The sequence below is a fragment of the Phaseolus vulgaris genome, chromosome 5 (genome assembly GCF_051622355.1).
Source record: "Phaseolus vulgaris cultivar YP4 chromosome 5, ASM5162235v1, whole genome shotgun sequence".
Taxonomy (NCBI): Eukaryota; Viridiplantae; Streptophyta; class Magnoliopsida; order Fabales; family Fabaceae; genus Phaseolus; species Phaseolus vulgaris.
The window spans coordinates 42,238,376-42,254,044 of record NC_143502.1 but is presented as its reverse complement, the minus strand read 5'-3'; the positions used below and the strand labels follow the sequence as shown (position 1 = coordinate 42,254,044).

The 15,669-nt window shown below is 32.0% G+C and overlaps 2 protein-coding genes across 5 annotated transcripts; both read left to right on the top strand.

The window, feature by feature from the left end:
* Nucleotides 1–1,658: 1,658 nt before the first annotated feature.
* Nucleotides 1,659–7,619, top strand: LOC137835918 (Homeodomain-like superfamily protein). Of its 3 annotated transcripts, none has more exons than XR_011085170.2 (4): nucleotides 1,659–2,507; nucleotides 4,613–4,821; nucleotides 5,311–5,999; nucleotides 7,211–7,619. XR_011085170.2 is itself a non-coding variant. In XM_068644675.2 (3 exons), the coding sequence occupies exons 1-3, from the start codon at nucleotides 2,183–2,185 to the stop codon at nucleotides 5,842–5,844; spliced, it is 1,068 nt and encodes a 355-aa protein (XP_068500776.2). In that variant the 5' UTR covers nucleotides 1,659–2,182; the 3' UTR covers nucleotides 5,845–6,243. The 3 variants fall into 3 exon arrangements, 1 of the variants encoding a protein (XP_068500776.2); XR_011085171.2 differs by having other exon boundaries at nucleotides 7,056–7,619; XM_068644675.2 differs by lacking the exon at nucleotides 7,211–7,619 and having other exon boundaries at nucleotides 5,311–6,243.
* Nucleotides 7,620–13,256: 5,637 nt separating this feature from the next.
* On the top strand, nucleotides 13,257–14,976 carry AHP4 (HPT phosphotransmitter 4). Of its 2 annotated transcripts, none has more exons than XM_068644674.2 (6): nucleotides 13,257–13,511; nucleotides 13,652–13,782; nucleotides 13,896–13,964; nucleotides 14,365–14,436; nucleotides 14,571–14,643; nucleotides 14,728–14,976. In XM_068644674.2, the coding sequence occupies exons 1-6, from the start codon at nucleotides 13,452–13,454 to the stop codon at nucleotides 14,773–14,775; spliced, it is 453 nt and encodes a 150-aa protein (XP_068500775.1). In that variant the 5' UTR covers nucleotides 13,257–13,451; the 3' UTR covers nucleotides 14,776–14,976. The 2 variants fall into 2 exon arrangements, with proteins under 2 accessions (XP_068500775.1, XP_090158539.1); XM_090302413.1 differs by having other exon boundaries at nucleotides 13,376–13,511; nucleotides 13,670–13,782.
* The last annotated feature ends 693 nt before the right edge of the window (nucleotides 14,977–15,669 follow it).

The window sequence follows — 15,669 nt, the reverse complement described above, 5'->3', positions numbered from 1 at the left end:
TTATCCTCATTTCATTTCTTATTTTAAAGTATACAGAGAGAGAGAGATTGCACATACTTATCCTTGCAATATATAATTGAGTTGAGATAGGATCAAAGATCACACTCTTTTTTTTTCCATCTAATTCTTTTTAACAAATGTTTTTTAATTAGTTTATAGATATTTTATTAACGTTAAGAAAATTTATTGTGTTTTTTTTTTCTCTAAAGTAATTTTAAACCTAATTTTTTTAAATAAAAGCTTTTATGTTAGGCATCACTATGCCACTTAAAATCTCAGCTAGACTCACACATCTCAAGTAACAATAATCATTTACCATCACATGAAAAAAGTATTATTAAACAAAAAAAAGAAAATACAAAAATACGGAGAGACTATACCAAAACTCATATGTTAACAAAAACGATATATAGATAGACTATACTTATTCATAGAAAATTCTAAAAACAGACAAGATGGAAGCCTATTATACCAACTTAAACCTCAATTAAAAAAAAGAAGATCGTGATATTTTATTATATTTTTAGTAGTAGATAGAATAAATTTTATACATAGTTTTAACTTATTTTATCAAAATAAAATAAAGTATATGCATTTTCCATCTCCTAGGTAAAGTATTAATTTTTTAGACTTTAGAGTATTATTTAGATTATGAAAGTCATATTTTTTGTAAAATTGAATTATTTTATTAAAACAAACTCATTCAAATATTTATCTAATGAGAGAGAAAAAAAGGAAATATTCGTTTTAGAGTGGGTGAAGAAAAAAAGAAGAAGACAGTAACATGTAATAGCGTGAAAGGCACGTAAAGTAGGTGGGAACCACCACATGATCCACGTGTCTTATTACGAATCCGTAAAGGACATTCATTGGGCTTTTCCAGACAAGACTCCTAATTTCATCCAAACACCTCCCAATCACTTCACTACAAAATTACCCACCACCCATTCCCGATAATTGCGCATTCTTCCTTTTATATTAAACAATTCAAATTCTTTTTTTTCATCCCATAAATAAAATTCAACATGCAAACAATAATTTTATTTATATTTATTTAACATATAGTTTTCATATTATTATTGAAAGCTTCGATAAAATAATAACAAAAGGAATAAATAACGGTGCTCAAGTAGTTCCCCGCCAACGAGTCAAAGTCAAACACATCGTGTTTTGTCTTAAAACATTTTTGTCTCATAATAGTTATGACTATCTTCATTCAAGATAAGTAATTTTGAAAGTTACTTTCATTTTTTTTTTCTATTTTTCTTAAAATTTATAACAAAAAAAATGTCACTAATTATAAGTTAACTGTGTCGAGAGAAAGTGTTGGGTAAAGTATGATTGTTGTTGAATTGAAGATGAAAGAGGTTAGTGAGCAGTGATAACGTGGAAGCACTTTGTGTATGATTGATCCATTTTTCAGTGGCCCAGTCTTTAGGCACGTGTTTAGAGTTGTGATGTACGTGCCATTACACGAGAACCGCACGCTCTACTCTCGCCATCCCTTCCTTTTCTATTTTACAAAATTAAAATCGTATTAAAATGGTTATACACTTCTCGGATACGTGTATACAAGTGTCAGTGTCAAATAAATATCGGTATCAGATACATTATTTAAAAGACGTGTTTAAATATCTTAAGTTATTATAGATAATCCTATATAACTAAATATAAATATAAAGATATTTTATATATACAGGTAAATTGGTATTATAAAATTGAACTAAATTTAAAAAATAAAATAAAAAAAATATATTTATCAGAAACAGGAATTAATTGAAGCAGAGAGAGAGTTGAGACGATGATGTGTAGAGAGAGGAGAAAGGAAGAGGAACGAGCGATGGAGCGCGTTCCACTAAGACAAAATGATAAAATAAAAAGCGTGAAATTAGAATCCCAGAATTAACCTCGAGAATATTCTAAAACCCGGAATTATCCATGAGGAGGAGGAGGAGCAGCGTGTTGGTGTGTTTACCTTAATTAACGAAACACATGCATTTTTTTCCATATCTCTTTTCTCTATCCATAATTCCATTGCATCCTGTCGCATCATCGCGCATTTTCTAATTTTCTTTTTCTCTCCTTATTCGCCTTCTTCTGTTTCTGTTTCTCTTTCTCTTTCTGTTTCTGTTTTGTTCACGTTTCTCCCTCCCGAGACCGAGTCACGCGGCGGAGAATCGGCATGACTCGGCGGTGCTCCCACTGCAGCAACAACGGCCACAACTCCCGGACCTGCCCCTCCTCGCGGGGGGCGGCCGCCGGCGTCAAGCTCTTCGGGGTCAGGCTCACCGATGGATCAATCATAAAGAAGAGCGCCAGTATGGGAAACCTTAACCTCGCCTCCTCCGCACACCACCATTCTTCTCCTTCTTCTTCCAACCTCGCCGCCTCCTCTCCCAATCCAACCTCTCCCTGCTCCGACCCGCTCCACGAGCCTCACGGTTACTTGTCCGACGACCCCGCCCATATCTCCACCCTGGCTAACCGCCGCGGAGAAAGAAAAAAAGGTTCTCATCCTTCCGTTTCTCCATTTCTTTACCCTTTTATTTCATATTAATCGGAATCGGAATTTATTTTATTCGCTGGTCTCGCATTTTGTTTGTTGCTCTGTTAGATTTGTTTTTTTTTTCATTCCCTGTGTTTGTTGAGGATTTCTAATTTCTTGTACTTCATAAATGTCTATGTTAAATACGTGTTTTTTCCAACCTTTTACTCCCTTGTCTTGGAACTAGTGTATTTTGGTTTTCTCGTTCGTGTTTTATGCAATTGTTGGTTCTCCCAACGGGCAATGGCTGTATTTAATGTCTTGATTGGTTGGTAATTTGGACGAATGTGGATCATTTATTATATAGCGCGTAAGATATCATACTACAGTTGGGACCTCATGGCATCACGGTTCGTTGAATTTGTATGATATCATATACGAACTTCAATTTTTTTATCATTTGATAATAGTGATTATAATAATATTATTAATGAATTGTTCCAGCATCCATTTAATTTATTTGGGATATCGGAAATAGAGTCATCCACTAAGGTGCAAGCAATTAAAGAAAAGAAGAAGAAGAAGTAAATGTGCTTATTTGACAATTACTGGCCTTTCTATCGTGTGGAATCTGTTCAAACTAGATTGAGAATTTGTTGCTTGAGTTTAATTACCTCTCTAAGTTATGCTCCTGGATGGTTTGACTAGTTTAATTGCCGTTGTTTGTACTGCTGTTGCACATTTATTTGTTTCTGTAATTGTGGCAAACCGTAGCTTTTGTTTATTAATCATGATCTGCTTGATACCTGAATAGGCAGAGTTGTTGTGGTAATTAATTATTATGTTTGGCTTTAAGATAGACACAATCTTGACTTTTGGTTATTTTCCCCTTCGGAAAGGGGTGATACTTGAATGCTTATTAGTTTAATAGAAAAATTACACAGGACTAAATGCATGAGATATTTTCAAAGGCAAACTCAATCAATTTATTTTTATACTTATCTGAAGTTTTTAATTTTTTCACGTTTTATTTGCATGACTGCGCTGCATTTCTTTCAATAACAATTGTTGTAATATCATTAAGTTTCATGACAATGTGTTTTATAGTGTTGAAGTTTGTTGACAAATATTTTTCCCAATTTTAAAGCCAACAATTTTGTTCATGATTTGCTATTCATACTACGGTGGCGTTGTAATGCAATTTTTTCGCTGAAAATGCTATGTATTATTCTTGATATTCCGTTCTCTGTAGGCTATAGTTTGTTTAACTTGGAGCCGCTTCTCGAGAGATTTTCAGTTACATGAAATCTTTAACTCTTGGAATGATGATATCCGGTTCTAATCAATGGCCAACAGAGAGTTAAATTCAGCTAATTTTGTTACTTTATTACAAGAAAAAGAAGCGGATTCTTTACAATTATACTGAAAAGAAAACTGGTTTATGTGCAGAAAACAATAGAAACAAAAATAAAATAAAATTAAAGAATAGTATTTAATATACTAACCAACTCACTTTTAGGTTCCTCTTTTGAAATATTTTTTTTATTATAACCTTAATTACTTTTATTTTGTTATTCATACTCTTATCTTTCTCCAAAGGAACATTAAACACACTTAAAAAGGAAGGTAGGAAGTAAGGTAGTTAACTGAAATCAACTCTCTTTTGACACTAATCCCATTATTTCATGCCTATTACCTAACCTAGAATTGTTTCTACCTTGCTACTTAGCCCCTCTATTCCTCTATATAGTGGTCAGTTTTTGAAGAATTTTTCCCCCCTTTTTATCTGTTATTTTTAAAATTTCAAAGTAATATATTTTTTCTAGTTATACACTTATTTCCAATTTGATAATGCATTGAAAATTGTTTGGTAAGAGAAAACTGAAAGAAGTATAATAATAAATTATTGAAAATAAAAGGATTAAATGTTTTTCTTGATTTAGATGAAAGAATCTAAGCAGGACAGAGGGAGGGAGTACCTTATTTTGTCACATACTATCAACTCTGTGTTGCATTTATTGAATCATTGTATTTTCTCAATAACAGCTGATTCACTGAGCACGACGAGTACCCTTTTGTGTCTGGTGATTGGATTACTTTATTCAGTATTTACTTCGTTTGTTTTAGGTGTTGCATGGACTGAAGAAGAACATAGGCTGTTCTTAATTGGTCTCCAGAAGCTGGGCAAAGGAGACTGGCGTGGGATAGCACGTAATTTTGTTGTATCAAGGACCCCAACCCAAGTAGCAAGTCATGCCCAGAAGTATTTTATCCGGCAAAGTCATGCTACCAGGAGAAAGAGACGTTCCAGCCTTTTTGACATGGTTCCAGATATGGTTGGTCTTATTCATCATATCACATCTAATTGGCAATCATGCACACATCTTATTATGCCTCGATGTTTTCTAATATAAGGGAAATGAGTGTCTTCCTTGCTTGTGCATGAACAGCAATACATGTGAATACATGTCATGTCTTCTCTTTCTTAAGTTCAATAGTTCTTGTTATATTCCCATCACTCTTCTAGTTTCTTGTGAATACATGTCACGGTCTTTATTGAAAAACACCAAGGTTTTTCTTGGCTTGTATATCATGACATGATGACAACTTTACTGTGTTCGACAATTGACTCTGGATTTTTGCTTTAGATAAACTTGTCTATTACATTGATGTATATAATAGGATTCTGTATTTGCCAAGTAAAAGGGGTCATCCTTGTTGTTGGTGGACACTGCCAATTAGTTATGTTCTAAGATTCTTATGTAAACGTAGTGGTAATACTTTTCCTCTGCTTCTCTGGCTAACTTTTTTTTTAATCATGTCAGACTTCAGATCCACCTTCAGTGCCAGAAGAACAAGTGCTGCTTCCACCTTCTGAGAAGCCGCAACCTTGTAATGGAAAACTACAGCCTTCACTAGATCTCTCCCTCAAATCAGAATTTGAACCCATGGAAACTACTTCTCAAGAAAACATGGATCAGGCCAATGAAACTATGATGGGATCAAACGGACTGACATCAATGGCTCCTCATGGATTCTTCCCCACTTATTTACCTGTTCCATATCCCATATGGCCATCAACTGCAGCTCCTTTTGAAGAAGTTAAGGGAGGAGAGACATCCCATCATCAGGTCCACAGGCCAATCCCAGTCATTCCCAAGGAACCTGTCAATGTTGACGAACTTGTGGGAATGTCTCATCTCAGCATTGGGGAAACACAGGTACGTGATAGAGAACCTTCCCCGCTTTCCTTAAACTTGTTAGGGGAACCCTCAAGGCAGTCAGCATTCCATGCAAATGCTCCAGTTGGTGGTTCGGATTTAAAAACTGGCAAGAACAAAGCAATTCAAGCGGTTTGAGCTTTTAAGGTCTGGTGAAGATAGCAGCAGTAATTAAGCCTCAGTTGTTAGGGGAACCCTCAAGGCAGTCAGCATTCCATGCAAATACTCCAGTTGGTGGTTCGGATTTTAGAACTGGCAAGAACAAAGCAATTCAAGCGGTTTGAGCTTTTCAGGTCTGGTGAAGATAGCAGCAGTAATTAAGCCTTCTTTTGCCCATCTTTTCATTTGTACTATCATATATAATTTTTTTTCCGAGTCCTAGTGTTTAACCTTCCAATCAGTAGAGCAAGTTATATGGTGGCATGTAGCTCAGGTTAGATCAATTCTTGGCAAATATTTATTCTTTCTAACTGTAAACAAATGAAGCTTTAATAATCAAATATCACCAAGAGGTCTTTGTACCTCTAGGTTTGGTTATTTAGGGTTAATTTGGATGAAATTTTCAATAAATAATTACACCAATTGATCAAAATGAAATAAAGTGGAGTCTAATGTCTAATAGTAGTTAAAATTAATTTATGCATCTTATTTTTTTAACTCTTTTAAATCTCTATGCATTTAAAAATACTTAAGTTAGGAATCAAATATTTATTTCAATTAAACGGTTCTTATGAGTTAAAAAGTTAATCCAAATCGAGTCATAATTGTTGTCTAGCCAGCACCATCTGGTATTCCTGCTCTGGTCCAGTGTTCCAGCACTCCCGCAGTGGATGTGCTGTGAGATGTACCCATTCTTATGTTTTACGAGTTGTTGTAATTGATATTACCCACATCACATCCTTCTCTTCCTCTTCTCCCCTTTTGTTACACCCATAGTTTTACAGTCCTTGTCGGGGAACTTGAAAGAAATTGTATATGCTTTTATCAAGAATTTATGACTGTATATACTTGAAAATAACTAATATTCACTCTTGGATGGACCGAATTATGTTATTTGTCTAATGGATTATTTGAGACTTGTCAAATGGAAAACTAGTGGACTAGTTTTAAATGCTGTATTATACGGCTCGTTGATGCTGTTTTTCCATAAAAGTATTTTTTATTTTGATAACTGAAATTTAGAATTACCATCGAAATAAAGTATTAGTTTTGATCTGAGAATAACATTAATAATAACTGTAGTCCTATGTTTCAGTTTTGTCCAAAATCAATCATGAATGAATAATACAACTGATGTGATCTAATTTTTTTATTGAAAATAACTATGATAATTATGCGCGTGTTTACAGATTCAGGATAGGAATACACCGATTATCGTATAGATAACGCCGCGGATAATTAGTGATTATCCCAAACATGACGCATTGTAGGCTTATCCATGTTCTGATGATATAATAATAAGACAAATTACTGTCTTAATCTTTCCAAACTTGATGTGTTGTAGGATTGTCCATGTTCTGAAGATAGGATTTAAGGTGGGATTTCAGCAAGAGAACATCAGAGGAATGTAGATAAGACAGATTACTGCTAACAGTGGATATGTGATTTCGAAAGTATACAAAGCCTGTATAATCCTTTGATGAACTCAAATGCTCAAACCTTGATTATCCTAGGGTGCTTCATTTCGATTTATGATGTTCAGAATTTGTCAAGCATTGGATTGTGTATATGTAGACAATATAACAAATCACAGAATGTCATTCAGTTAAAGACCACATATTCAGAAATATTATTTACTGTGAGATCTCTTGACAACTTCTCCCAAAGTATATGTGTACAATGTAAGAACATATTGTGTGGAACTATCTCGTATCTCTTAAAAATGCAAACAAATTGCATGCATTTTCTCTTGACAGCAGACTAGAGGAGCATTATGTGGTATATATCATATCCTTTATAGAAAGGTTCATATTCATAATGCTTTTCTTGATTTTGCCATTTCTTTACTGGTGGTTCAATCATCATTATTTGCTCCTTTTCCATGTTTGCTACAAGGATCTTGTCTCATGCATTTGGATAAAATTTTGGCGGACAGGAAAAGTTGCCTTTAGTGGCCATGCTTGTTGCTTTCAATAGTGTCGTCCACACAGTGGATTCTGTAGATGATTAGTAGAATTGATGCTTTTGCAGAACAAGAATAACCCCCTAAAGCCACTGAGAAGTGAGAAAGCAACATCAGTAAACCTCTCGAAGATTGCATCAATTCTCACAGGCTTGATTATTCGTGTCAGCTAGCGCACATCTCTTGATGAGAAAAAGAAAGGAAACAACTACTATGCTTTTTCAGGTGCTGTGAGTGTGAGCAGCTAATTCTTTGACATGCAATCCATCTGAGACACTGTGTTGTGCTCCAATCACGTCCCTTTCAATGTAATTGGATCTTCCTCGCTTTAGGAGATGCAGGCAATGCTTTCTAGTGGTATGAAAATGATCATGAAAGCAGCACTGAAACATGTTAAGATTCTAACATTGTGTTATGTTTACTAGTTAAAGGTTATTTTGTTTTGGGGACCATTACCTTGTCTACTTTACTGTCTGTGAAGTAATTTTTAGTTAAAAACATATAAAGGTTAATTCAATACTAGTTTTGAAGTCATCATCATATGTTGTCATGCTGTAAATTCGTCTGTTCTTATTTCTTTTGGTTATGTTGGTGAGAATGAATATGGTTCTGCATGGGCGTTGGTAGAAATGTACATAACCCGAGAGGGCTTATACGTGACTAACAGTTTTGCTGATGCAATTGGATCCATTAGGTTATCAGTTTCACATGCAGAGGTTGATGATAGTCCATGGTGGGATTCTTATCAACATAGGAGATAGTGATAAGAGAAGGAAAAATAAAATAAACACAATCTGCTGGCCTAGAAAAATGACAGAGACACCAGATTCCAATCCTTTTTCCACCCACCTAAAACATTCGACTTTTTGGCCCTTTACAAAGGAGCAGATGTGACCACATACATACAATACAATACCAAAGGAGGAGTAAATTACACTCATATTCTTTGTGATTTTTTGAGATTGCATACATGCTTCTGTCCTTTTAACCTTTATAGAAACTCTTTTTAATTCTATGAAATATGTTATGCTAAGTTCTGTCACCTAAAAAACACATTACACCCTACATTCTACAAGGCCTTAGGGGATTATTATAAATATTTAAAAGACAAGAGTATCTTCTATAATATCAAGAAATGACAGAAATTGTCTGTATAATTTTTTCTAAGGGAGGGAGTATACTATAGATCAAATCGCCCTTGTCCTTTCACTGCACTGTGACAGGAATTGGGAATAAAGAGAGAATGGAAAGAGAATCTCTTCTGCAACACTTCTTTTCCATTTAAACATTTTGCTTTGCTGAAATTGCAGAAAAGGAAATGACGAGGACCACTGAGATGCAATGCAAAATTCTTAACTTGTTAATTTCCCCCACTTTTGGTTACGGTGATTCCCTTCTTTGGTATTCTCTGCTCTCCATATCTCGCGACAGTGAAATCTGACGTGAACCTCTGTTATGTTGCACAATACAAGTTTTTCTTATTAATTCTACTTGTAAAAAAGAATGCTAACTATTCAAGAAGAGAGCAATCGGAGTAGTTCAAGTGGTGTTTATTATCAGATTAAGATAGATTCAATTTAGTGTTTTGTTTTCTATTTGTATTTTGATTTGTAACTGTGTTTTGTAGACTTTTGGTTGTAGTAGGGTTTATTTTGTGTGTATTGTTTAGATTACTAGTTGTGAAAGCCCGGATAAGGTAGTAGGGTTTTTCTTTTAGTGTGGTTTTCCATTCCTTTCAATTGAGGTTTGGTTTGGAAGTCTGTAGAGTCTGTAATTTATATGTTGGTCAGGTGCTGAGCAGGTTGACTTTGACAAATTATTGTATAAGGATTGAGACAATTTTGAAGTGTCTGTATAAGGGTTAGAACATTCTTAAAGTGTCTCATTTTATTTTTTTTATTCTTTGTTGATAAAAAAAAAGATAGATGTAATTTGGAAGCTTAGAACTAACTCCACCAATATTTCCTTTTTCTAGAACCTCCAAACAAAGGAAACACTTACAAATTACATGGATAAGTAAGAAGATGAAGCTAGTCTATTTAAACCAAGAGTAAAAAAAAATGGGGAAATTTAAGATTGATTTCACTGTGAATGGATAGAGAATTTGACAGAGTCCTTCTCCTGAAGAAGCAGTGAAAAGTTAAAGAGGTTTGGTTTTGGTTTCAATATTTTATCACGTCATAACAACTCCTAATATTCTGCGATATTCTTTTTTGCTTTCATTCCAAATATCGTGTGAGAATTTGGAAAACGATAATACAAAATCGTAATGATTCTATGATGAATTAGAAAAAGAAAATGTTCTTTAAAAACACACACTGTGAGAATACGTAAACTATGATATATTTAATTAAAATACGGAATCGTTAGATTTGCATGTGGATATGATTTTCCATATATCATTAAATAAATATAGCACGTACAAAGATAATTTTATATTGTTGAATGAATTTGTTTGAATTTATAAATCATATTTATTAGAATCTGTAATAACTTTTTTAATATATAAATTCTATTTGGAATTTGTGTTATATAAGATGTATTGTGTTAAGAAAACAATTGTTAATAATTTATTTAAAAATAATTTAAAATAAAGATGAAACTGCTATATTCTGAAGGTGGCTTGATAAAAGAAATTAAAAATGAAAGGAGAATGATTTGAGATGATTGAAATTTTTTTTAAGGCATCTTAAAGGAGACCAATCCAAGTATCACCAGAAAAAAAGAAAAAAACTTCTAAAAGTAAGATCATAATTTATTAATTCAGTTATAATTAAATTGTGAACCAATCAAGTTTTACAGCCTAATAAAATTAAATAGATTAAGTATAGAAAATTCTATATTTAGTGAAGATCCGTGAATGTAATCTTTATCTTCTAAACAAGTCTGGTAAGGTTGAGTTAACTTATTAATATGATATCAGACTCATATATCATCATCCTAATAAGACTTTGTTAGGTTTAAATATATAGTCTTACGTACGAGTTGACAATCTCGATTTAAGAGAAGTTTGTTGGAGATTCTAAAGATAAAGACATCTCAAAGTATATAACTGGTACAAATTACACCTTATAAATTTATTTTATAAAATTAAGTTAGACAAAACCTTATAATAATATAAATATGGAATAAATTTTGAAGTTAAATATTAGAAAATGTCTTTTCATGAAATGGGAATCAACAACATTCTCCATCTTTTCTTGCTAGCTAGTAAGTTCTTCATGCTTGCCATATATCGTACTCCTTAAAATGTATATATAATGCTATGTAATGAAGATGAAAGAAAAGATTTTGTATTGTAAATTTTAAGATGGTGCAATTTTATATGCTTTATGGCCAAAAGCAATCTTTTGGTATTCCTTTTGAGGATAAATTCTGTGTCTCATACGATGCCCAATAATATTGTTAAGTTGAGTTGAGAAGGACATATGCTAATTTATTTATTTATTTATATATATATATATATATATATATATTTATTGTGTGTGTGTCTGGTATTATAAAGGGAAAGAATTTGTTGTTTTGTTTTTTGCATCCGTAGAGCATAGAAAGGAATATGTGAATGCATCTTCATCTTCATCATCTTCTTCCATAACCTTTCTTTATCACATTCTCCAACAATTTGCATTTGGGTGCTTCACATCATTCACTATCATATTTATCAAGTTTAACATATATTCATATCTTACCACTTATGTGTGGTTGTTAAAATAAATGGAATAAAACTCACACAACCGTCATATATATACATATAAAAAACTCAATTGAAAAACTAAGATTGTACCATTAGAGAAAAACAAAATCAATGTAAACTAAAATTAACCTATATATATGTATAAGTTAATCTATATAAAATTTCTTGTTTTAAGATCTTCTAAATCTAATTTTAACTTGTGATTTACAATAAACAACTCTATTTCTTACAATAACCAAGTATTTATCTAGAGTATTCCTAAATGTAGATGTGAAAACATATAAAATAAGAACTTTTTTATTATTGTAAAAAGTGAGTACTGTAAATATATGATGCATTATTATTTTTGCATCTGAAATGCTTAATGATTTGTGTTTGGTTAAATAAATTAATAAACTATTGGAACAGTGGTATCTTGTGAATTTAATATTGGATATGTTCTATTATGTATAAACAAATCCCAAATGATGCAATGCAGTGTTCCGTACAAGTACTATATCTGTTGTTAATGCTGCTGATTAAACTATTAAACCTGCTTTCTGTTAAATTATTTTTAAGTAATTTGGTGGAATATTTAGGATATTTTTTTTATTAAATAACATAATTAGTCACTTTATAATTTCTTATCACATAATGCTTATGACTGAAGTTTAATAATAATAAAACTTATTAAAATAAATAAATAAAAAATTTGATAGGTTTCTCCGATGAGGACAAAAAGAAGGGCACTGATAATATAAAACAGTTTTTCATTATCAATATTGAATCATCATCGAACTCTCAACAAATAAGTTAATATTTTTCTTCGTATGTTAAATCCTTGAGTTTTTCTATAAGTTTTTGTTTGCATATCTTCCAAAAAATACTAGCAGATAAAACTCTCTTAATTATCAGTGTTCCATGTAGATTGTATCAGAAGGTAAAACAGTTATACAGTATTATTTAATTAAAAGCAACCCTATATAATAAATTTATAAATTGCAATAATAATTATATTAAAATTCATGATTTTTATTTAACTAATCAATCAAAAGTTTTATATACATGATACATAGCCATTAAACTCATTATTTTACCCATACACAAATTATAAATATGTATTATTGGCTTGAATATTGATTTGTGTTATATTTATTGTTATAACTAATATATGTATTATTGGCTTGAATATGATACTTTTTTGTTTGTGCTGTATTTACTATTAGGACTAATGTTCTTGGAACACTTTATAATAAGTGAAACTTGTATTAACTATGGTAAGAAAATCAGGTTTAGGATTTCTCACATTTTTCGTAAAGGAAATGTATGTGCTAATAAACTTGCTAATTTAGACTTTATTCATATAGAATATTTTTATTGATATAATATATTTTTCTATAGTCTTTCTTATAGTTCTTTATTAATAAGTACAAATTATCTATCTACTTAATATGTAAGTTTTGGTTTATTCCTTCCGTATTTTTTTGTTTTTTCTTTTTTATGTAGTGACAGATAATTGTTGTTACTTGAATTCTTCTGAGATGTCATGAGAGTTTTATAAAAAAAAATTATGTATTGTTGATTCAAAACCAATTATTAAAAAATATTGTTAATCTTAGTTATAAAAGATTATAATAAAAATTACTAAAGTTATGATTAACAAACCTTATAAAATCTATTTATAAATTTAAAGTTTGTACGAATACTACTAAGAAATATCCTTATATGAGATCTCACAACACATGTTACATGTTATTGTTTTGTAACCAAAGTGGATTCAAATTAACCACAGAGGACATTTGTGTCTGTGTTAGTGTTGAGTTGAGGTGCTATATAAACCCCTCCACACCATACAACACCACACCACACCACACCACACCATTTCCTTTGCACTTTTAACTACAATACAAAAACTTCCCTTTTCTGCTTTTCCTCTCACATTTTCTGATTATGGACAAAATCCATTCCAGGAGGCAGGTAGCTGCTATCAAACACTCCCTCTTTGATCAGGTATGAATCTATGTATGCATTTGTATTCATGTTTGCCACTCTTAACCAAATATATATGTTATTCTGTGCTGGTTTTCACCTTGTTAGTTACAAAGAAAGAATTGGTTTGAAATAGTTGAATGAGCAGCCATTAATTGCAGGGATATTTGGATGAACAGTTTATCCAACTGGAAGAATTGCAGGATGATGCTAATCCTAACTTCGTTGAGGAAATTGTCACTCTTTACTACCGTGATTCCTCCAGGCTTATCTCAAACTTGGACCACACACTGTAATTTACTTAACCAACTTCATCACACTGAGTCCTTGAGATTTTGTTTATTTATGCATGTTCTCTGCTTCTGTTTTATATTACCAAAATATTTTTGGTGTCCTTCATGACAGGGAAAGGAACCCTCTTGATTTCAACAAGCTGGACACAATTATGCACCAGTTTAAAGGAAGCAGCTCAAGGTAAACAAACCAAATAAAATAATGAAAATGAGTTGGGTTTGGTTAATTATTATTAAGAAGTGGAGTTTTTAAGTGTAACTTAACTCCATAAATCTACTCCATGAATCGACTTATAAAGTAAGGTTTGCACCCACTTATATACAATAAAATATTACAGACACTCGTTAAGATAGATTCGAAAATGACTCTAATATCATATTAAGAAATGAACTTTAAGTCTAACTCAATCTTATAAAATAAGGTTTACACTTATTTATATATACAATAAAATATTCTCATTTAGACGTGAGATCTTCAACAATCATCATAGGAGGAGGCACGTAACACTCTACTGTATTGGCTTTATCTGATATGATACAATGTTTTGATGAGTTTTGTTTTGCTATATGTTGCATTCCAGCATCGGAGCTAAAAAGGTGAAAGCAGAATGCACTCTGTTTAGAGAATATTGCAGGACAAGAAATGGAGAAGGGTAAATCCAGTTTTCTCTTTATCTTCATTCACCAGAAATCACACATTTTTATTGAATGCCCTTCACTGTGTGTAGAATTTGGAAAAATAAAATTCCAGACAGTGATACTTGTGTTGTTGTGTATGAACATGCAGATGCAGGAGGAGCTTCCAACAAATGAAGAAAGAATATGCAACACTGAGAAAGAAACTTGAAACATATTTTCAGGTGAGTGAGTGGGAATTTGTGTTCATATTTGTTGAGTTTGGGAATGTGGCAGACTGAATTGAATGCTCCTTTTTGTTTGTGCAGCTGGCTAGGCAAGCTGGGCCCCAGGAGACAGCATTTCGACCCAAGTAAAGGGTTTACAATTAGAGAGATGTGAATGTAATTGGTGAATTTTGTAATTAAGAAAACTGCATATTCACCACATTTAGGAAAGGCAAAATCACCCGTTTTGGGTACTATGCATATGTTTCCAAATATGGGTTTTGTTTCCAAATGTTAAGGAAAGGAATCTTTCTCTAAAGATTAAATTAAACTTGAAAGTTTATATGTTAATGTTCCATAACCCTGGGGACAGCAAAGACACCTATGACACAGACAAAACAGTACCTAAAACACAGACATGCATGTTCCTCCATTAAAATTAAGGTGAATGGTAAGGTGAGACACTTAAACATGTGATTTATCCGTTCACAGTTGGTGAGAACTAGAACATAAATGAAATAAGATTTAAAATGTGTCCATAATGGTTATTTTAGTTAAGGAAAAGTAAGATCTCTATCATTTATCAAACCATTATAAAATTAAAACTACTTGTTTAGAATAGGCCTAAAATTAAATGTTTGTTGGCAACCTCGTGGAACTTTTTATACCATATTTGTCTTTTTGGGTAGAAGACATATATAGGTAAGGTGCAAGTGGAACTAAGTTCGTCATTTCTTCATGTCATGCAAAAGGTAACATAATAGATTTTTTTCGAGTTATTTTTTTCTTTAACTATATAAATAAACTCTATAATATGGTTAATTTTCATTAACCGTTATTTTAGTTACTAAAAAGTGCTGAAATGTTTTTTGACTTTTACAAAATTGTCTTTATTACATACAAAATATACCAAACTTGTTTTTTGTTTTGTTTTAAATATTTCTTTAGTTAAACAGTGTCCCTTTACAGCTTAGACTAAGCATGTTGGTATAATGTACAAAAGAAAGCTGAAATTTTAACCATATAGATATTAGGTTATGTTAC

Coding starts and splice junctions, on each gene's coding strand:
- AHP4 (XM_068644674.2), top strand. CDS start 13,452: ATGGACAAAATCCATTCCAGGAGGCAGGTAGCTGCTATCAAACACTCC. Junction 13,965..14,364: donor TTTAAAGGAAGCAGCTCAAG/GTAAACAAACCA, acceptor GTTGCATTCCAG/CATCGGAGCTAAAAAGGTGA. Junction 14,644..14,727: donor AACTTGAAACATATTTTCAG/GTGAGTGAGTGG, acceptor TTGTTTGTGCAG/CTGGCTAGGCAAGCTGGGCC.
- LOC137835918 (XM_068644675.2), top strand. CDS start 2,183: ATGACTCGGCGGTGCTCCCACTGCAGCAACAACGGCCACAACTCCCGG. Junction 2,508..4,612: donor CCGCGGAGAAAGAAAAAAAG/GTTCTCATCCTT, acceptor CGTTTGTTTTAG/GTGTTGCATGGACTGAAGAA. Junction 4,822..5,310: donor TTGACATGGTTCCAGATATG/GTTGGTCTTATT, acceptor TAATCATGTCAG/ACTTCAGATCCACCTTCAGT.